Here is a 22318-nt window from a genome sequence, read left to right as displayed (position 1 = left end):
GTCGCCCCTAACTGCCTCTGCCTCAGCCCCCGCCACCACAGCTTCATCAGGAAGGACATCTGGAAGATCATTCGGCTGTCTGGTCTAATTAGCATATTGTGCTTTTATTATTATAGACTAGAGGCCCAGTGCACGGATTCATACACTGGTGGGGTCCCTCAGCCTGGCCTGTGCCCTCTGGCAATTCGGGACCCCTCAGGGGATGTAGCAGCGTGCAAAACAGCAGGCGGCAGGGGAGGAGCCCTAGTCGGGGGCAGGCACCGCACTGCTACCTCTCATCCCAGCCCTGCTGCACCTGCTGCCACAGCTGGCTGCTGGGTAGCACTGCTGCAGCGGCTGTAGAGGCTCCTGCCACCGCACCTACACTCGCCAGCTGTGAGCCTGGCTTCTGGCTGAGAGGCACTCCTGCTGTGGGAGCACAATGACCACCAGGGGGCAGCTCCTGCGTTGAGCATCTGCCCCCTGATGGTCAGTGTGCGTCATAGCGACTGGTAGACCGATTGTTTGGTCAACTGGTTGTAATGGTCGCTTAGGCTTTTATATATATATATATATATATATATATATATATATATATCCTATATAATAAAAGGGAAAAATGGTAATTGGCGTACGACGATACCCTTTTCATTGGCTAATCAGGGCTATATGCAAATTAACTGCCAACTATGATTGGCAGTTAACTGCCAACTAAGATTGGCAGTTAACTGCCAACTAAGATTGGCAGTTAACTGCCAACAAGATGGCGGTTAATTTGCATATGTAGGCACAATGCAGGGAGGCGAAAGGGAAAGCAGGAAGAAGCCCCCTGCCACTGACAGTGATCGGAAACCCAGGGGGGAGCTAAGAGCTGGGGGGCAGGGCAAAGGTGGCCCTGGGGCCACCTTTGCCCTGCCCCCCAGCCATGATCGGAGAATCAGGTGCCTTTGCCGCCCTGGCCAGTGACAGCAGGAAGTAGGGGTGGAGCCAGCGATGGGAGCTGGACACGGTCGAAACTGGCAGTCCCAGGAACTAGGGGTACCTTGCCTGGGCCTAAAGCGGAGCCTGCAACCGCGGGGAGCTGGGGGTCCCCTGCCCAGGCCTGACACCTCTGCTGGAGGCCTCAGGCCTGGTCAAGGGGCCGATCCGGTGATTGGTGATCGGAGGGTGATGAGGGTCAGCTCCTCTGGCTGAGGCATCAGGCCTGGGCGGGGGGCGGAGCCGGGGATTGGGGGATATCATGGTCCCCTTGCCCAGGCCTGAAGCCTGGGTCAGAGGCGTCAGGCTTGGGCGGGGGGTGGAGCAAGCGATCAGAGGGAGATGGGGGTCCCCTGCCCAGGCATGATTCCTGGGCCAGAGGCCTCAGGCCTGGGCGGGGGCCAGAGCCAGTGATCAGGGGGAGATGGGGGTCCCCTGTCCAAGCCTGACACCTCTGTCAGAGGCGTCAGGCCTGGGCAAGGGGCCGATCCTGCGATTGGAGGGTGATGGGGGTCAACGCCTGAGGGCTCCCAGTATGTGAGAGGGGGCAGGCTGGGCTGAGGGACACTCCCCCCCGCACACACCCAGTGCACGAATTTCGTGCACCGGGCCCCTAGTATATATATATATATATATATATATATATATATATATGTAGATGTTCTCCCAAGCAGTGGGCTCTCTTGTTATTTTCTTGATGGTTTCTTTGCTGTGCAAAACTTTTACTTTTTATGTAGTCCCATTTGTTTATTTTCTCCTTAGTTTCCTTTGACCTAGGAGATTTATCAGTAAACATACTGCTATGAGAGATGTCTGAGATTTTGCTGCCTATGCTTCTTTCAAGCATTTTTTTTGTTTGTTTCATAACTTACATTGAAGTCCTTTATCCATTTTGAGTTTATTCTTGTGTACGGTGTAAGTTGATGGTATAGTTTCATTTTTTTGCATGTACCTGTCCAGTTTTCCCAAGACCATTTATTTAAGAGACTGTCCTACTCCAGTGTATGCTCTTGTCTCCTTTGTCAAATATTGAGGATATTGGCTTGGGTCAATTTCTGGGTGCTCTGTGCCATTTCATGGGTCTATATGTCTGTTCTTCTACAAGTACCAGGCAGTTTTGAGCACAGTGACTTTGCATTATAGCTTAACTACAGGCCCAATGCACGAAATTCATGCGAGAGTAGGCCATCCTTCCCCCAGCTACTGGCACCGGCTTCCCTCTGGCACCTGGGACCCGGGATTCACCCCAGCCGCTGGCAGGCTCCTGGAACCCAGGCTTCCCTTCGGACTCCAGCAGGCACCCGGGACCCGGGCTTCCCTCACAGCCCCAGTGTCGTCCAGAAGGTTGTCCAGAAGGATATCCGGAAGGACGTCCAGTCTAATTAGCATATTATGCTTTTATTATTATAGACTAGAGGCCCGATGCACAAAAATTTGTGCACTCAGGGGGGTCCCTCAGCTGGGCCTGTGCCCTCTTGCAGTCTGGGACCCACCTGCTGGCTTAGGCCCACTCACTGGGGGATTGAGCCTAAGCTGGCAGTCAGACATCCCTCTGGCAGCCCGGGAGCCCTCGGGGGATGTCCACTTGCCAGTGGTGAGTAGGCCTAAGCTGCAGTCGGACATCCTTAGCACTACTGAGGAGGCAGAAGAGTCTCCAACCACCACCGCTGTACTGGCATCTGTCAGCCTGGCTTGTGGCTGAGCAGAGTTCCCCCTGTGGGAGCGTACTGACCACCAGGGGGCAGCTCCGGTATTGAGCATCTGCCCCCTGGTGGTCAGTGTGTGTCACAGTGACCAGTCATTCCCAGTTGTTCTGCTGTTAGGATCATTTTGAATATTACCCTTTTATTACATAGGATAGAGGCCTGGTGCATGGGTGGGGGCCGGCTGGTTTGCCCTGAAGGGTGTCCCGGATCAGGGTGGGGGTCCCGCTGGGGTGCCTGGCCAGCCTTGGTGAGGGACTGATGGCTATTTGCAGGATGGCCAAGCCCCCCAGCGGGGACCCTTACCCCATGAGGGTATGGGCAGCCTGGTTGAGGGGCTGATGGCTGTTTGCAGGCTGACCACAGCCCTTCAGGGTGGGGGTCCCCACTGGGATGTCTGGCAAGCTGGGTGAGGGGCTGATGGCTGTTTGCAGGCTGGCCACAAACCCTTCAGGGTGGGGGTCCCTGCAGGGGTGCCTGGCCAGCCTGGGTGAGTGGCTGATGGCTGTTTGCAGGCTAGCCACAGCCCCTTCAAGGTGGGGGTCCCCACTGGGGTGTCTGGCAAGCTGGGTGAGGGGCTGATGGCTGTTTGCAGGCTGGCCAAGCCACACAGCTGGGACCCTCATCCCATGAGGGTGCGGCCAGCCTGGGTGAGGGGCTGATGGCTGTTTGCACGCTGGCCACAGCCCCTTCAAGGGGGGGGGGTCCCCCACTGGGGTGCCTGGCCAGCCTGGGTGAGGGCGCTGAGGGACGTTTTCAGTCTGGCCACATCCCCTTCAGGTTGGGGGTCCTGCTGGGGTTCCTGGCCAGTCTGGGTGAGGGGCTGATGGCTGTTTGCAGGCTGGCCACAGCCCCCACCCACCCAAGCTCCCAGGGGAAGCTGGCTGGAAGCAGGTTCTGGGATTTATTTTTCTTCTATAATTGAAACTTTGTTGCCTTAAGAGGAGGCCACAGCTGGCCAGGGCAGGCGGGAAGCTTGGCTTCCTCCATCACCAGGGCAACCTAGCCGCCTGCTTGCTCCAGCTCCGTGGCTGCCGGCCACCATCTTGGTTGGGTTAATTTGTATATAGTCGCTCTGATTGGCTGGTGGGTGTGGGTTGGGGTGTAGCGGAGGTGCGGTCAATTTGCATGTTTCTCTTTTATTAGATATTTGGTATTGAGATCCGTCCCACTTTGTTCTTCTTTATCAGGATTGCTGTGGCTATTCGGTGTCTTTTTTTCATTCCATATACATTTTTGGAGTTTCTTCTAGGTCTGTGAAATATTCCATTGGTATTTTAATAGGAATTGCATTGAATCTATAAATTGCTTTGGGTAGTATGGACATTTTAATGATGTTGAATCCATAAACACAGTATATTCTTCCACTTGTTTATATCTCCCTCTCTCTTTTTTCAATGTCTTGTAGTTTTCCAAGTACAAATTTTTTACCTTCTTGGTTAAGTTTATTCCTAAGCATCTTAATTTTTTTGTTGCAATAGTAAATGAGATTTTTTTTTAAGTTTCTCTTTCTGTGAGTTCATTATTGGTGTATAAAAATGCCATAGATTTCTGGGTGTTAATGTTCTATAGTGCTACATTGCCAAATTCATTTATTAAATCTACAGTTTTTACGGTGGAGTCTTTAGGGCGTTCTATGTACAATACCATGTCATCTGCAAATAATGAGAGTTTTACTTCCTCTTTTCCAATTGGATGGCTTTTACTTTTTCTTCTTGTCTGATCACTATACCTAGGACTTCTAGTACTATGCTGAATTAGAGAGGTGAAAGTGAGCACCAATGTCATGTTCCTGTTCTCAGGGAAAATGCTTTTAGTTGTTGCCCACTGAGTATGATGTAGGCCAGTGATGGCGAACCTTTTGAGCTCGGTGTGTCAGCATTTTGAAAAACCCTAACTGAACTCTGTTGCCGTGCCACATATAGAAATTCTTTGATATTTACAACCATAGTAAAACCAATATTTATGTTTTTGATATTTATTTTATACTAGAGGCCCGGTGCACAAAAATTTGTGCACTCGGGGGGGGGAGGTCCCTCAGCCCGGCCTGTGCCCTCTCGCAGTCTGGGACCCCTCCGGAGATAACGACCTGCTGGTTTAGGCCTGCTCCCTGGTGGCAGAGGGCAGGCCCAATCCCTAGGTGCAGCCCCTGGTCGGGCTCAGAGCAGGGACTATTGGAGAGTTGGGGCGCCGCCCCCTGTCATGCAGACAGCAGGGCGGATCAGGAGGTTGCGATGCCACCCTCAGTCACCCTCAGGGTAGGGCCGATTGGGGGGTTTGGGCACCGCCTCCTGTCACACTCAAGGCAGGGTCGATGGGGAGGTTGCGGCGCCACCCCGTCACGCACAGAGCAGGCCGATCAGGGGGTTGGGGAGCTCCCCCCCGTCACACACAGAGCAGGGCCCATCAGGGGGTTGAGGAGCTCCCCCCCGTCACTCACAGAGTAGGGCCGATAGGGGAGTTGTGGCACCGTCCCCTGTCACACACAGAGCAGGGCGGATCAGGGGGTTGGGCTGCCGCCACTGTCACACCCAGGGCAGGGCTGATGGGGAGGTTATGGCTCTACCCCTTCACAGAGCAGGGCCCGTGGGGTGGGGGTGGGGGGTTGAGGCGCTGCACTGTCACACACAGAGCCGCAGGGCGATCAGGGGGTTGGGGCGCTGCCCCCTATCAGGCACAGAGCAGGGCCGATCAGTGGGGTTGGGGCACCTTCCCCTGTCAGGAACAGAGCAGGGCCGATAGAGAGGTTGTGGCCCCGCCCCCTGTCACACACAGAGCCGCAGGGCGATCAGGGGGTTTGGGTGCTGCCCCATCATGCTGATCCCGGTGCCGGGAGGCCTCACGGCTCCGCTGATCCCAGTGCTGGAAGGCATATTACCCTTTTACTATATAGGATAGAGGCTTGGTGCACGGGTGGGGGCCGGCTGGTTTGCCCTGAAGGGTGTCCTGGATCAGGGTGGGGGTCCCACTGGGGTGCCTGGCCAGCCTGGGTGAGGGGATGATGGCTGTTTGCAGCTGGTCACACACCCTTCAGGGTGGGGGTCCCCACTGGAGTGCCTGGCCAGTCTGGGTGAGGGGCTGAGGGCTGTTTTCATGCTGGGACTGAAGCTCCCAACTGCTCCTTTTTTTCTTTTTCTTTTTTTATTCTGGGCCAGCTTTAGCTCTGAGGCTCCATCTCTTAGGCCTCCGCTCCTGAAAGCAGGTATCTGGTTTGTTTTGATTCTACAATCGAAACTCTGTATCAACTCCAGTTCTGAGATCCCGGGCTCACTGAAAGCAGGTTTCTGGGGTTTATTTTAGCTTCTATATTCGTTACAATGTTTCTTAAACTGCAGCCTCAGAGGCCGGCAAAGCAGGTGGGGAACGCTGGTTTCCTCCGTCACTGAAGCAACCAAGCCTCATGTTAGTTTCAAGCTGCCTGCCGCCATGTTGGCTGGCAGTTAATTTGCATATCTTGCTGATTAGCCAATGGGAAGGGTAGCGGTCGTATGCCAATTACCATGTTTCTCTTTTATTAGATAAGGATATTTAAATGCTATTTAACAAAGGAAAATCAACCAAAAAAATGAGTTCACGTGTCACCTCTGACACACGTGTCATAGGTTCGCCATTACTGATGTAGGCTGTAGTTTGTCACATATGGCTTTTATTATGTTGAGGTATGATCCCTCTACTCCCACTTTGCTGAGAGTTTTTATCAAGAAAGGTTGTTGAGCCCTAGCCAGCTTGGCTGTGGATAGAGCATCAACCTGCGGACTGAAGGGTCCCATGTTTGATTCCGGCCAAGGGCACATGCCTGGGTTGCGTGCTAGATCCCCAGTAGGGGGCGTGCAGGAGGCAGCCAATCAGTGATTTCCTCTCATCATTGATGTTTTTATCTCTCTCCTCCCTTCCTCTCTGAAATCAATCAATAAATATATATTTTTTAAAAAGGGTGTCGAATTTTGTCGAATGCATTTTCTGCATCAATCAATATGATCATGTGATTTTTGTATTGCAATCTGTTTATGTGATGTACAACATTTATTGACTTGAGAATATTGTACCAGCCTTACATCCCCAAGTGGAATAAATCCCACTTGGTCATGGTATACGATCTTTTAATGTATTGTGGGATCTGATTTGATATTTTGTTGAGGATTTTGGCATCTATGTACATCAGGGATATTGGCCTGTAATTCTCTTTCTTTATAGTGTCTTTATCTAGTTTTGGAATTAGGACAATGCTGGCCTCACAGTAAGAGCTTGGAAGTGTCCCTCTTAATTTTTTTAATAGTTTGAGGAGGATCAGTGTTAGTTCTTCTAACTAACCAACTGGACCAGGGCTCTTGTTTCCTGGAAGTTTTTTCATTACTGCTTCAATTCATCAGTAGTTATCGTCCTATTCAGGTTTTCTGATTCTTCCTGAGTTTGGGAAGATTATATTTTTCCGGACATCCATTTCATCCAGATTATCCAGTTTGTTGGAATATAGTCATTCATAGTATTTTCTTACAATCCTTTGTATTTCTGTGTTGTCAATTGTTACTTTTCCTCTTTCATTTCTGATTTTATTTTGGTCCTCTCTTTGTTTTTTGATCAGTCTGGCTAAAGGTTTATCAATCTTGTTTATCTTTTCAAAGAACTAGTTCTTGGTTTTATTGATCTTTTGTATTGTTTCTTTGGTCTCTATGTCATTTTTTTCCACTCTGTTCTTTATTATTTCTTTCCTTCTACTTACTCTTGGCTTTTCTTATTGTTCTCTTTCTAATTCTTTAAGTGTTAGTGATAGACAACTTACTACAAGTTTTTCTTGGTTTTTTTTTTCTTTTAGGTAGGTCTGTAGTGCTATGAAGTTCCCTTTTGAGGACTGTTTTTATTGTGTCCCAGAGGTTTTGAATTGTTGTATGTTCATTTTCATTTGTTTTCAGGATGTTTTTAATTTCTTCTTTCATCACTTTGGTAACCCATTCATTGTTTAATAACATGCTATTTAACCTCCATATGTTTGGTTTTATTATAGTTGATTTCTAGTTTTATGCCTTTATCATCTGAGTAGATGCTTGACAGGATTTCAATCTTCTTGAACTTGTAGAAACTTAGCTTGAGTCCTAACATGTGGTCTATCTTTGAAAATGTCCCATGTACACTTGAGAAGAATGTATATTCTGTATCTTTGGGGTGAAATGTTCTGAAAATGTCAATTCCAACTGATCTAGTGTGTTGTTTAGGATCACTGTTTCCTTGTTGATTTTTTTGTCTAGATGATCTTTCCAGTGATGTCAGTGAGGTGTTAAAGTCCCCTACTATAATTGTATCACTGTCGATCTCTCCCTTGATATCCTCCAGTAGTTTTTTTTTTATATATTTGGACACCCCTGTATTGGTACATATATCTTTACCAGAGTTATAGCCTCTTGTTGTATCAATACATTTAGTATTATGAAGTGGCGCTCCTTATCTCTTGTTATGGCCTTCACTTTGAAGTCTATTTTGTCAGATATGAGTATTGCTACTACCCCAGCTTTTTTTTTTTTTTCATTTCCATTTGCCTGGAAAATTTTTCTCCATCCCTTCACTTTCAGTCTGTGTCCTTTTTTCTAAGGTGGGTCTCTTGTAGACAGGATATATATGGTGCCGGGGTCCAACCCCAGCAGGTCCAGGGGTCCCCAAAGGTGTGGACGGAGTCGGCGAAGACTGAATGACACGGAGGCTGAGTTCAGTTGATCATCATAGCCGGGTTCTCTTGTCAGGGTCTGGTCAGGATCTCTAGTGAAGTTCTGGTCTGGATCTCCAGCGAAGTTCTTCTGTCTGTAGGTTCTGTGTAGGTTCTGTCTTCTGAATTCTGTCTCTCTCTGTCTTGTTACATCTGTATTTATACCAGTTGATTCAATCCTATCAATCTCTATTACAAAGGTTAGGGCGTTTCTTATCTCCATTCCAGGGAGTAAAGATTATGCAGCTTAAGCATGATTGTTTGTAGTTAAAGGGATTAATTACCCGCCTGGCACTTAGTTAAGGGGTTTTATTCCCTCCCTAACTTCAGGGGAAAATCCCTACCTGGGGATTCAACCTTTCTCGGAGAGGTGACCTTGGTTAAAACACAGCGCCAAGAAGGTGAGCAAACATATTAAGAACCGTATGCTATATATGCCAGGTCCCTTGAAACAGCAAGGATGGACCGGCTCCCGGCAAATTCCCCCTTTTTTATTTTTTAAAAGCAGGCATTAAAAAGAAAAACCTCAAATGCTCTCTTGTATCCATTTTAAGAGTAGGATTGGCGCTTTCCGCTATTACCTGAGTCCTGATCTATCACCCCAGGGAGAGCTTGCCAATCCTGCACTTTCCCAGGGTAGAAAGGCTGCAGTGGGGTTAAGGATAAGGTTCCTTGGGCCTACCTTCTCCCATGCCATTACATTGACCTTTCCTTCCTCAGAAAAGCATGGACATACTTCTTGTATAAAACGTTCTGTCTGACTGGGAGTAACCTTAATTCCTCTGCTAGCAAGCATATGTGTTAAAAGATCAATACAGAGTCTTCTTTCTTTAGACTCAGTATGGCACATCTTCTTAATCTAAAGATCAATACAGAGTCTTCTTTCTTTGGACTCAGTATGGCACATCTTCTCAATCTAAGTTCTGTACTATCCACCTTCTTACCCTACTTATCCTCTGTAGGGGGGTTTGCAGCACCCTGGTGGAATCCTATCTGTCCTGAATGTGGGGGTTTTCAATGGGGGGGGGGGCTTACCTATGGGAATCCTGTTCCAGGGGTTCCCAAAGGTGTGGACGGAGTTGGCGAAGACTATCCACCCTCTTCCTACGGTGGAGTCCTATCCGTCCCGAGTGCGGGGCGCTTACCTAGGGGTCCCTGTTCGGGCACCAGATGCCGGGGTCGAACCCCAGCAGGTCCAGGGGTTCCCAAAGGCGTAGACGGAGTCGGCGAAGAAGGAAGGACACGGAGACAGTGTTCAGTTGATCAGCAGCCTAGCCAGGATCTCTAGCCAGGATCTCCAGCCAAGTTCTGGTCTGGATCTCCAGAGAGGTTCTGCTGTTTATTGTCTTGTTACATCCGTATTTATACCAGTTGATTTTAATCCTGCCAATTTCTATTACAAAGGTTAGGGTGTTTCTTATCTCCATTCCAGGGAGTAAAGATTATGTAGCTTAAGCATGATTGTTTGTAGTTAAATTGATTAACTACCCACCTGGCACTTAGTTAAGGAGTTTCATCCCCTCCCTGACTTCAGGGAAAAATTCCTACCTGGGGAAACAACCTTTCTAGGAGAGGCATCCCCTCCCTGACTTCAGGGAAAAATTCCTACCTGGGGAAACAACCTTTCTCGGAGAGGTGACCTTGGTTAAAACACACAGCGCTAAGGGGAGCAAACATATTAAGAACAGTATGCTATATACGCCAGGTCCCTTGAAACATATGCTGTGCAGATGTTTCTTTCCTGCAGCGACTGTGTCAAGCAGCAAAGATGGACCGGCTTCCGGCAATATGGGTCATGTTTTCTTATCCATTCAGCTACCCTATATCTTTTGATAGGAGAACTTAAGCCATTTACATTTAAGGTTATTATTGATAGGTACTTATTTACTGACATTTTTATTCTTTATTTTAAATATATTTTTATTGATTTCAGAGAGGGAGAGAAAGATAGAAACATCAATGATGAGAGAGAATCAGTGATCAGCAACCTCCTTCATGCCCACAACTGGGGATGGAGCCCAAAACCCGGGCATGTGCCCTTGACCAGACTTGAACCTGGGACCCTACAGTCTGCAAGCCGATGCTCTCTCCACTGAACCAAACCAACTAGGGTTGCCATTCTTATTCTTTATGCCTATGTTCTTCCCTTTCTATTTCTTCTTTTTACAGCAGTCCCTTTAGCATTTCTTGCATTGCTGGCTTGGTAGTACTAACTACTCTTTTAGCCTCCTCTTTTTTTTGTGTGACACTCTTTATTTCACCTTGATTTTTTTAAATATATTTTTATTGATTTCAGAGAGGAAGGGAGAAGGGGAGAGAGATAGAAACATCAATGATAAGGAATAATCATTGACTGGCTGCCTCCTGCACCCCTCCCCCCACTAGGGATTGAGCCCACAATCGAGGCATGTACCCTTGACTGGAATTGAACCGGAACGCTTCAATCCGCAGGCTGACGCTCTTCCCACTGAGCCAAACTGGCGAGGTATCACCTTTGATTTTGAATGACAGCCTTGCTGAATGGAGTTGTCATGGGGTCAGTCCCTTGGTTTTCATTTTGTTACATACTTCATTACATTCCCTTCAGGCCTGAAGTGTTCCTATTGAGAATTCAACTGACAGGTTAATGGGAGCTCCCTTGTAGGTAACTTTCTGTCTCTCTCTTGCAGCCCTTAAGATTCTTTCTTTGTCTTTAATGTTTGCCATTTTAATTAATGTGTGCCTAATTGTGGGTCCTTTGAGTTCATCTTGGCTGAGACTCTCTGTGTTTCCTGGACTTGAGTGACTTTTTCCTTTGCCAAGTTAGGGAAAATTTTCTGCCATTATTTCTCCAAACAGGTTCTCTATTCCTTGCTTCGATTCTTCTCCTTCTGGCAACCCCATTTACCATCGCAACAAAAAATTAAGATACTTAGGAATAAACTTAACCAAAAAGGTAAAAGACTTCCACTTGGAAAACTACAGGACATTGAAAAAAAAGATAGAGGAAGATATGAAAAAGTGTAAGAATATACCATGTTCATAGATTGGTAGAATCAATGTCATTAAAAAGTCTATACTACCGAAGGCAATCTATAGATTCAATGTAATCCCTATTAAAATACCAATGGCATATTTCACAGAACAAACACTCCAAAAATTTATATAGGATTAAAAAAGACCCTGAATAGCATCAACAATGTTGAGAAAGAAGAAGTTGGAGGAATCACAATACCAGATATCAAGTTATACTACAAAGCCACCATAATCAAAACAGCTGGTACTGGCACAAGAATAGGCATATAGATAATGTAACGAAACAGAGACTCCAGAAATAAGTCAGTCAGAGAAAGACAAGTATCACATGATCTCACTCATATGTGGACTCTAATGAACAAAATAAACTAAAGAACAAAATAGATCCAGAGACACAGAAGCATGGAAAGACTGGTGAATCTCAGAGGGAAGGTGGAGGTGAAATGAGATCAAAGAACTTATATGTGTAAATGCATAACCCATGGACACAGACAATAGTGTGGTGAAGGCCTAGGGAAGGCAGTGGGAGCGGGCTAGAAGGAGTCAAGGGGGGAGGGGGCAGGGGGAAGGGGACATATTTAATAATTTCAACAATAAAGACTTAATTTTTTTAAAAAAAATGATGGTGGGTGAGGTCACCACAAAAAAAACGGGCAGGGAACAAACTGATTGATATAAACATGCAAAAGAAGCTACTGCTGTCAAGACAGAAAAGACCCAGGAATACTGCCTATAATTTTATGGAACAGGGATAACATTTATGGAGGCCTTTGACAAAACTTACAGTTATAGGTTTCAGTGGGTGATAGTCTCCAAACTCCAATGGCACAGTCTCCAGCCGGCATGTTGCAAATTCAGCCTTATAGTTCCTATTCCTGGAGTGCCTGGTAAACAGCAAAACCAAGAAGCCAATTAGGTGATGGAAATATCTATTACAAAAATTTGTTGTTGCGCCTTTCTCAATGATGAGGTAATTTATAGAAGATCAAGCAGAAATGCTAAATGAAAAAATTTTTTAATCAGTTTGAAGGTAAAGGAGCTACCAAGGCATATAAGACTTGCCAGGCCAGACACCAAGGGAAGTTCACCGAGGGGAAGCCAGCTTCTGCAGGGCACTTGTTTATTCTTGATATGGACGAGAGGCTGGAACCAGGCAGAGAGATCATCTAGGGTTTGGGGCTATGGAGAGAGCCAGGGCTTGAAGGAAGAGCTTCTGAAAAGAAGGAAGTCCAGAGAATAGAGAAATCCTGGCTTCTCCACAAAGTATTTGCCAGTTAAGTTATGTAGAGCAAAAAAGAGAAGCCAAGCAGAAAGTAGATGAAAGCAGAGCTTTCATCAGTCTTGTGAGGGCTTAACAAGTTGAGATAACAATATAAGGGGAGAGAGTATCTACACTGAAGTAGGAAGAGAACAAAGGCAGGAAGCACATATAAGAGTGTAGAAGACATAGAGTGTGGGAAACTGTTTATTGCCTTCACTATCTGATAAGCATAGACAGAGAACTCCCCGAAACTCCCCGAAACCCCCCGAAGGCTGGATGCCTTTGAAGCCCTAGCAAAGGTCGGAGCTAGGCGCCACCTCTGTTTGTCCAGACAGTGGTAGCTGAAACTACTCCCCCATTTATTATTATGTAAATCCTTGCTGATGGGCTAGTCTGCCTGTTAATGGCCGGTCATCTGCCTAAGGGCTATGCTATGGGTGTATCCCAGATCAATAAAAGCTTGGTGAGGCCTGAGCACGGGAGGAAGTCCTTCGGAACTTGGCCGCCTGGTCCCCCAATATTGCAAAATTATCTCGTGTCTTTTTCTCTCATTTGTTGTGCGGCTCCTCTTTCAGATACCGAACCCTACTCCACGCGGGACGTGAAAGGAAACACTCGACAATAGAGCAGGGGTGGGCAAACTTTTTGACTCAAGGGCCACAATGGGTTCTTAAACTGAACCGGAGGGCCGGAACAAAAGCATGGATGGAGTGTTTGTGTGAACTAATATAAATTCAAAGTAAACATCATTACATAAAGGGTATGGTCTTTTTGTTTGTTTGTTTTATTCATTTCAAACGGGCTGGCGGGCCATAGTTTGCCCACGGCTGACATAGAGACATGAGGAAAAAGTCTAACACAAATACAATTGGAACCCAAAGAGAAAGAGAGAACAGGCAGAAGCAGTTTTTAAAAGAGACGAGGCTGACATTTTTCTCAAACTAAAGAAAGACATTAAACTACAGATTCAAGAAATACCTGGTCCACAAGTGAGCCTCAAAAACAAAACAAAAAACAACCATACTTATGATCTTCATAGTAAGAGAAAGGATTTCTTAAAAGAAACAAAAATACATTCTTTTCGAAGGATAATCCTATCCTATCTACACTAATAAAAGAGAAACATGGTAATTGGTGTACGACCGCTACCCTTCCCACTGGCTAATCAGGGCAATATGCAAATTAACTGTCAGCCAAGATGGCGACCGACAGCCAGGCAGCTTGAAACTAACATGAGGCTTGCTTGCTTCAGTGACGGAGGACTCCAACGTTCCCCGCCAGCCGCTGCAGGCCTCTGAGCCTGCAGTTTCAAACATTGTAACAAATATAGACGCTAAAAAAAAACCCAGAAACCAGCTTTCAGATAGCTGGGATCTCAGAGCTGGAGTTATACATTGTTTCGATTACCTACTTTAAGCAGCGGAGGCCGAAGAGCTGGAACCTCAGAGCTAAAGCTGGCCCATAATTAAAAAAGAAAAAGAATAAAAGGAGCGGCTGGGAGCTTCCGTCACCCACCAGCCTGAAAAGAGCCCTCAGCCCCTCACCCAGACTGGCCAGGCACTCCAGTGGGGACCCCCACCCTGATCCAGGACACCCTTCAGGGCAAACCAGCCAGCCCCACCCATGCACCAGGCCTTTATCCTATATAGTAAAAGGGTAATATGCCTCCCAGCACCGGGATCAGCAGAGCCGAGAGGCCTCCCGGCACCGGGATCAGCGTGACAGGGGGCAGCGCCCAAACCCCCTGATCGCCCTGCGGCTCTGTGTGTGACAGGGGGTGGGGCCACAACCTCCCTATCGGCCCTGCTCTGTTTGTGACAGGGGAAGGCGCCCCAACCTCCTGATCAGCCCTGCTCTGTGCCTGATACAGGGGAGCTCCCCAACCTCTGATCGCCCTGCGGCTCTGTGTGTGACAGGGTGCGGCACCCCAACCCCCACCCCCCACAGGCCCTGCTCTATGTGTGACGGGGTAGAGCCATAACCTCCCCATCGGCCCTGCCTTGAGTGTGACAGTGGCGGGGCCCCAACCCCCTGATCAGCCCTGCTCTGTGGGTGATAGAGGGCGATGCCACAACCCCCTGATCTGCCCTGCTCTGTGTGTGACAGGGGGCGGTGCCCCAACTCCCCTATCAGCACTTCTCTCTGAGTGACAGGGGGGAGCTCCTCAACCCCCTGATGGGCCCTGCTCTGTGCATGAAAGGGAGCAGCACCCCAACCCCTGGATTGGCCCTGCTCTGTGCGTGACAGGGGGTGGCGCCACAACCTCCCCATCAACCCTGCCTTGAGTGTGACAGGGGGTGGTGCCCCAACCCCCCAATCGGCCCTATCCTGAGCGAGACTGGGGGTGGCATTGCAACCTCCCGAACCGCCCTGTTCTCTGCATGACAGGGGGCGGCGCCCCAACTCTCCAATCGGCCCTGCTCTGAGCCCGACCAGGGGCTACACCTAGGGATTGGGCCTGCCCTCTGCCACCCGGGAGCAGGCATAAGCCAGCAGGGCGTTATCTCCGGAGGGGTCCCAGACTGCGAGAGGGCACAGGCCGGGCTGCGGGACCCTCCCTTCCCCCTGAGTGCACAAATTTTTGTGCACCGGGCCTCTAGTCCTATATAATAAAAGGCTAATATGCAAAAAGACCAAACGGCGGAACAACTAGAACCAAACAACCAAACAACCGGTCACTATGACGTGCACTGACCACCAGGGGGCATGTGCAGAATATGGCGGGCTTTGGCCATGGTCGGATGGTGGAGCAGGTGAGCGGGGGTGCCAGACCAAGGCAGAGCACCACTCACTGTCATCAGGGCGAGCCTCTGGTGGTTACTGAAAATTCTTTGCTCCCGCGCACTGCGGTTCTGCCTGGTGCTCCCACCCACAGCCAGCGCCGGAGCCACCACTTGCACCTACTGCCGGTGACCAGCGCTGGTCCCAATCACTCGGCACCACCAGCAGGTACAAGTGGCAGCTGCTGACCCTGATCACCCAAAGGCTTCTCCACCTCCCCCTGCTCCTGAGGGGCGATCAGGGCAGCAGCTGCCGCTCATGGTGCAGCCCTCGCTCGAACCCGCTGTTGGTGCCAGCCCCAATTGCTCTGCGCTGTCAGCAGGTGCGAGCAGGGCCAGTGCCATCAGCGTGTGAGAGTGGCAGTGGTGGGAGCAGGGCTGCCAGCAGACAGGGGATCAGGCCGTTCCCCGCCCCTGTGCCTACCACAGCCGTGCGGCCCACAATTCCTTTCAATGTGCACAAATTCGTGCACTAGGCCCTTAGTATTATATCAGCACACAGATGGAAGCCAGACGACAAATAAACTGATACCTTTAATGTATTAAAAGAAAGTATTGCCAACCAAGAATTCAATACCCAATGAAACTATCCTTCAAACATAAGGGCAAAAGAAAAGTTTCTAGTCAAAGGAAAACCAAGAACAGTGTCAGCAGCAGAATCACACTTTAAAACAATAAAAATAATATAAAAATATTTAATTGTCCCTATGTATGTGTGCATATACATATACATACATACACTAAATGAACACTGACTTCTAAAAATAACTTACAGTGTTAAAAATATATAGAAAACACATAATCTATTTATATAAAAACCCTGGGTGTAACGTGTCATGACCGAAGCTCAACCAACCGGAAGGAAGTCAGTCCTGCAGGAGTCATCTTGGAAACGGCTGCACCCTCCCCAAGCTGTTTCCCGTGAGTGTGAGGTTTCAGGCAGGAACCCACCCTCGGAGCGTGGACGCACTGAGTCCTGGGTCCTCTCAGCAACAGCTGCGCTCTCCCCGAACTGTTTCCAGTAAGGGCGAGGTTTGAGGCAGGAACCGCCCCTCGGAGCGTGGAGGCATATCTTTATAGTTTTAATACATTATATTAGAGGTCGTGGTGGTACTGTTTTACCCACAGCGTCTACAGGAATTGCTGCAAATTTACTTCTTGGTGGAAGCACCTTTCATTCCCAATATAAATTACCGATTCCATTAAGTGAAACTTCAATTTCTAGACTCAATGTAAACAGGGAAGTTGCTAAAACTATAAAAAAGGCCCAACTTCTCATTATTGATGAATGCACCAAGGCATCCAGTCATGTTATAAATGCCATTGGCAGATTACTAAGAGAAATTATGAATGTGAATGTTGTATTTGGTAGGAAAGTTCTCCTTCTTGGAGGAGATTTTTGACAATGTCTCAGTATCGTACCACATGCTATGCGATTGGCCATAGTACAAATAAGTTTAAAGTACTGTAATGTTTGGGGATGTTTCAGAAAGTTGTCTCTTACAACAAGTATGAGATCAGAGGATTCTGCTTATAGTGAATGGTTAGTAAAACTTGGAGATGGCAAGCTTGATAGCAGTTTTATTTAGGAATGGATATTATTGAAATCCCCTGTGAAATGATTTGTAATGGATCTATTATTGAATCTACCTTTAGAAATACTATATCTATAGATAATATTAAAAATGTATCTAAATGTGCAATTCTTTGCCCAAAAAATGAGCACGTTCAAAAATTAAATGAAGAAATTTTGGATATACTTGATGGAAATTTTCACACATATTTGAGTGATGATTCCATTGATTCAACAAATGATGCTGAAAAGGAAAATTTCCCCATCAAATTTCTTAATAGTATTACTCCTTCGGGAATGCCGTGTCATAAATTAAAATTGAAAGTGGGTGCAATCATCATGCTATTGAGAAATCTCAATAGTAAATAAGGTCTTTGTAATGGTACCAGATTTATTATCAAAAGATTACGACCTAACATTATCAAAGCTGAAGTATTAACAGGATATGCAGAGGGAGAGGCTATTCTGATTCCAAGAATTAATTTGTCCCCATCTGACAATGGCCTCCCATTTAAATTGATTCAACGACAGTTTCCCATGATGCCAGCATTTGTGATGACAATTAATAAATCACAAGGACAAACTCTAGGCAGAGTAGGAATATTCCTACCTGAACCCGTTTTCGCACATAGTCAGTTATATGTTGCTTTCTCTGGAGTTCAAAGAGCATGTGACATTAAAGTTCTAAATACTTCATCACAAGGAAAATTAGTCAAGCATGCTGAAAGTGTTTTCACTCTTAATGTGGTGTACAGGGAGATATTAGAATAAGTTTAATCACTTTATCAGTCATTGTTTGCATCACTGTTGTTTTTATATCATGTTTTTGTTGTTTTCATATCATGTTTCTGTTGTTTTTATATCATGCCTCTGTTGTTGTTATATTCTTTTGTTACTGTTTATTTATTAATAAATTTATAAATTATTTTCATATACATTTTACTAACTTCCTTTCATCTCTCACACTTCCATTATAGAGAAAGGGCAAATAGCAATATTAAAATATTTCCTCTAATTAATTCCCTTTTAATGTGCATGAATTTCGTGCACTGGGCCACTAGTAAAACCATAAAAGACAGGAGAAGTGTTGCTATATTATCTAAATGGTTATGCCCCACAAATTCACAGGTTGAAATCCTAAGCCCCAAAGGTGAAGGCATTAAGAGGTGAGGCCTTTGGGAGGTGATTAGGTCATGAGGAGCCCCATGATTGAGATTAGTGCCCTTACATAAATAAACCCCAGAAAGCTCCCTTGTCCCTTCTACCCTGTGTTGACCCAGTGAGAAGGCACCAGCTATGAACTAGGAAGGGGGCTCTCATCAGACACCAAATCTGCTAGTGCCATGATCCTGGACTGCCATCTTCCAGAAACATGGGAAATAAATTTCTGTTGTTTATAAGTTACCCAGTCTTGGTATTTTGTTATAGCAGTCTGAATAGACTAAGACCCCCCAAAAATGGTACCAGGAATGGGTTGCTGCCATAACAAACACCAAAAAATGTGGCTTCAGAACTGAATCACAGACAAGAGACTAGGAGAGTTTTGAAGAACATGCTAGGAAAAGCCATTACCATGAATACACTGTTAAGGACATTGTGAGGGCTCAGAAAAAGAGATGCAGAGAAAACCTCAGCCTGCTTAGAGCAAACCTATCTAGTCATGAACAGAATGCCAGCAGAAAGATGGAGGTAAAAGTCCTTATAGCAGGCATCAGAAAGAAGCAAGGGACATGCTATTGGACAGGGATGAAAGGCAATCCTTGTAATAAAGTGGCAAAGAGCTTGGCCGAACTGTATTCATGTTCTAGTGTTTTGTGGAAGTTAGAACCTATGACAAAATTGAATATATAAAGTGTTACAGAAGCAGCTTTGCTTCTCTTCAATGCTTACAGTGAAATGTGAGAAATGACTTAAAAACAGAATGGCTAACCAAAAGGGAACCAGACTTAAAAATTCAGAAAATTCTCAGCCTCTCCGTATTGACAGAAACAAGAAACGTGCTGGTGCAGGCTGGCCCTCCCATCACAGGCTCAGAGTGCCTGGCCTGCAGGACACTGCTGCCACCTCCCATCAGGGGGATCCCCTCCTTGGATTCCCGTACCTCAATCCTCAGCCACCCCAGGTCTCATGAATAATATCTTTTCTTCAACAAAAGACAAGGCACTTCCCATATGTAAAATATCACCTACCAGAAAAACAACTATTCTGGGCACACAGGACAATTCCTGCCCATCGCCACCCCTCCTTTAGGAAAACAAACAAACAAACAAAACAAAAAAACTAAGGAGCACAGGATCCTGGCCACTTTGTTGCTTGGCCTCCAAATCCCTTGACTTCATCCCCCCCATACAAACTCCCCCACCCCGCTCCAATAACAGCTTCATGACCCCATTAATATCTGTAAGTTTCATGACCTTATTAATATCTGTAAGAAATGCAAGCACCTAAGTCTAACTATTTCATCAATCAGCTTTATTCAATGCCCCCATCAACCCAGACACCCAACCAGCACAAAAGAACTGAGCTCCCATCTCATTTCATTTCCATCAACATGAACCAGCCTCTCCTTTCTGGCTTTTTAAGGAAAAACCCCACCCACAATATATTGGCCAGTCCCTCTGAGTCACATTTAAAAAATATACACTGACTGTAATGAATGTTTTGGCACGTGCTAGGGATTTTTCTGTCACAGTTCCGCTACATCCCTGCTTAGCAGGAGACAGAGTTCTACTCAAAAGATGGAAAACTGGATCACCAAACGATCAACATGAATGGGAGGGACCCTGGGACGTGCTTCTCAGCACTCCAACTGCTCTGAAGCTGGCAGGGTGAAGCCCTGGGTCCATCACACCAGAGTGAAGGGGAGGAATGGGTGACTGAACCCAAGAAACACATCAAGGTCGTCTTTCCAGGGCAGCATTCACTATCATTGTACTCTGGACCACTGCTGTTCTGGCTGAAGAAGAACTAATTCTGTCCAGAAGAGATGAAAATATTTGGGTGGATTTAGCAAAAATGTTAATATTTCTGACTCTTGCCTTTCAGGAGGAACCTGTGGAGAACAGACCTTTTGATCTTGCCTAGTAGGAGTTGGGAGACCTATTGCTAATATACAGAATTATACTCATTCTATTCATTTTTGGAAGAAAGTCACATATGGGGACCTTTATGCATTGGGATCCACTGTCCGGGGAAAGGATACAGGGATGTTTTCTCTAAAGGTTGGTGCAACAGCCCCCTGAGACAAATGTCTCACTTTTACCAGGTGTTCTAGTTATTGTCTATCAGTATCTAACAACTACAATATAAACTATTCTGATAATTTTACCCTCCCTTATAGTAATGGACATACTAAGCTGCCAGCTGGTTGGTTTCTGATATGTGGGGTAACTGTTTACTCATATATCCCTGCCTACAGCACCAGGGGGGTTGTTCCTTGGGATGACTGACAGAAGATAGAGAGCTTTGCCCCTATCCCATAAGAATAATTACTAACACATAGAAAGAGGAGGGAAATGTTAGGCCTATCTATATCTATATATATAAAAGGCTAATATGCAAAGTGTCCCCGCGGGAGTTCAACAGGGAGACCGGGAGTTCAATCACTCACTATGACATGCACTGAGCACCAGGGGGCAGCATGGAATGAAGGGAGTCCCTGGCTGGCAGCCAGGGAAGGGAGGCCCCGGCCAGCAGCTGGAAGGCCCCAATCGGTCCTGATCATCAGCCAGGCCTAGGGACCCTACCCATGCACAAATTTCATGCACCAGGCCTCTGGTAGGTCAATATAATCCTTAACGGCCATTTGTAAGCTTCCTGCCACAGGAGAACAAAGACCAGAAAAAAACGTGCACCCTCGCCAGTTTGGCTCAGTGGATAGAGCACCAACCTGTGGATTGAAGTGTCTGGAGTTCAATTCCAGTCAAGGGCACATGGCTGGGTTGCAGGCTTGATCCCCAGTAGGGGGCATGCAGAAGGCAGACAATCACTAATTCTCTCATCACTGATGTTTCTATCTCTCTCTCCCTCCCTCTTCCTCTCTGAAATCCATAAAAATATTTTTTAAAAAAAATACACAAAACTTGCTGGAAAACAGGAGTCAGGCCATATAAGCAATGGAAACTGTCCTAAAGACACCGACCGCACACCTGCAGTCCATCTGCCTTCGAAGCCCACCAGCTCCGCCCCCAGACCCACTGCAGACAAGAGCTTCCCGCCAGTAACTGCATGGAAGGATGGAACTCCAGCTCCTAGGGGCTGCCATCATCACCCCAATGTGCCCTTGGCTGTACAGCCCTTCCCTTTGGGTATCCCATCCCCCAGCCCCTTTCCTTAAATAAATTCCATTTTTCTTCACCCACCGTCTGAGATGGCTGTTTAGCTTGCCCTCATGCACCACCATGTTAACCTCTCATATGTGGGATATAAAACTGAAAGCAACAAATACACAAATAAGACAAACAAAAACTCATAGACACTGACAACAGTATGATGTTACCAGACCCCTCTACTGGGGGGCAGTAAAGGGTAAAGGGGGTCAAATACATAGAAGAGATTTGACTTTTGGCTGATAAATATACAAATAATATATTATACACTTGAAATCTATATATTATTAACCAATGTCACCCTAAGTAAATTGAATAAAAAAATTTAAAAAACACAAGAATAAATAAGTTGGAATACTAGCCATCATGAAGTTTTTAAAACAGAATTACACTTGTTCTCCTTTCAGATCACCCTGAGCTTTATCAACAGAATGAGCAGAAATGTCATCTGACCTGAAATTCAGCTGTAATGTTTTCATCCCTATAATAATTAACAAGTCAATCAACAGCTGAGAAAAGCACCACCTCAAAAGCACTATGACTTGATATGCAACAGTATAATAATAGTTCTCATGTACGAGGTGATTACTGCATATCAGGAACCAGGTCAAGCTCTTTACCTCCATTTCCTCATGTAATCAACCCTAGGAGGTAGGTGCTGTGGAAGAAAAAGAGGCCACATACTAAACTTAACAAGCTCAAGAGAAACTACATGGTGGCCTTAAAAACTCAGAAACAGAAGTAACAGCATAGGATGGTCTAAACAACAACAAAATCCTAAAAGCCAGTCATGGCAGGTATTCACATGCTAAGCCTGCAGCTTCGACAAAGGTCAATCTTTACCTGTCCTTTTGCAACTAAAATAACATGCCTTTGGAATATCAGCATAATGACCTTTGTTGTTGTTTTTTCCAGACCCCTCGGGGCACAACCTCCCCACCAGAGCAAGAGACCACAGAACCCCTCATTGTTATCTTGTTCTCTGCATACTATCTCTATTTGCTGT

The 22318-nt window shown here is 46.5% G+C and overlaps 1 protein-coding gene across 3 annotated transcripts in view; it reads right to left on the bottom strand.

Annotated features, from left to right (window-relative positions):
- The window catches only part of VPS35L (VPS35 endosomal protein sorting factor like), a 160623-nt gene that overhangs the window by 134985 nt on the left and 3320 nt on the right, over window positions 1–22318 (bottom strand). For all 3 annotated transcript variants that reach the window (XM_059691973.1, XM_059691974.1, XM_059691975.1), the window contains one exon: window positions 12155–12254. In XM_059691973.1, coding sequence (XP_059547956.1) covers window positions 12155–12254 — 100 coding nt within the window. Of the gene's footprint in view, window positions 1–12154; window positions 12255–22318 lie in introns of those variants that run through there.

This window comes from Myotis daubentonii, chromosome 4 (genome assembly GCF_963259705.1).
Source record: "Myotis daubentonii chromosome 4, mMyoDau2.1, whole genome shotgun sequence".
Lineage (NCBI taxonomy): Eukaryota > Metazoa > Chordata > Mammalia > Chiroptera > Vespertilionidae > Myotis > Myotis daubentonii.
The sequence above is the reverse complement of the archived record's forward strand: the minus strand, read 5'-3'. Positions and strand labels throughout refer to the sequence as shown.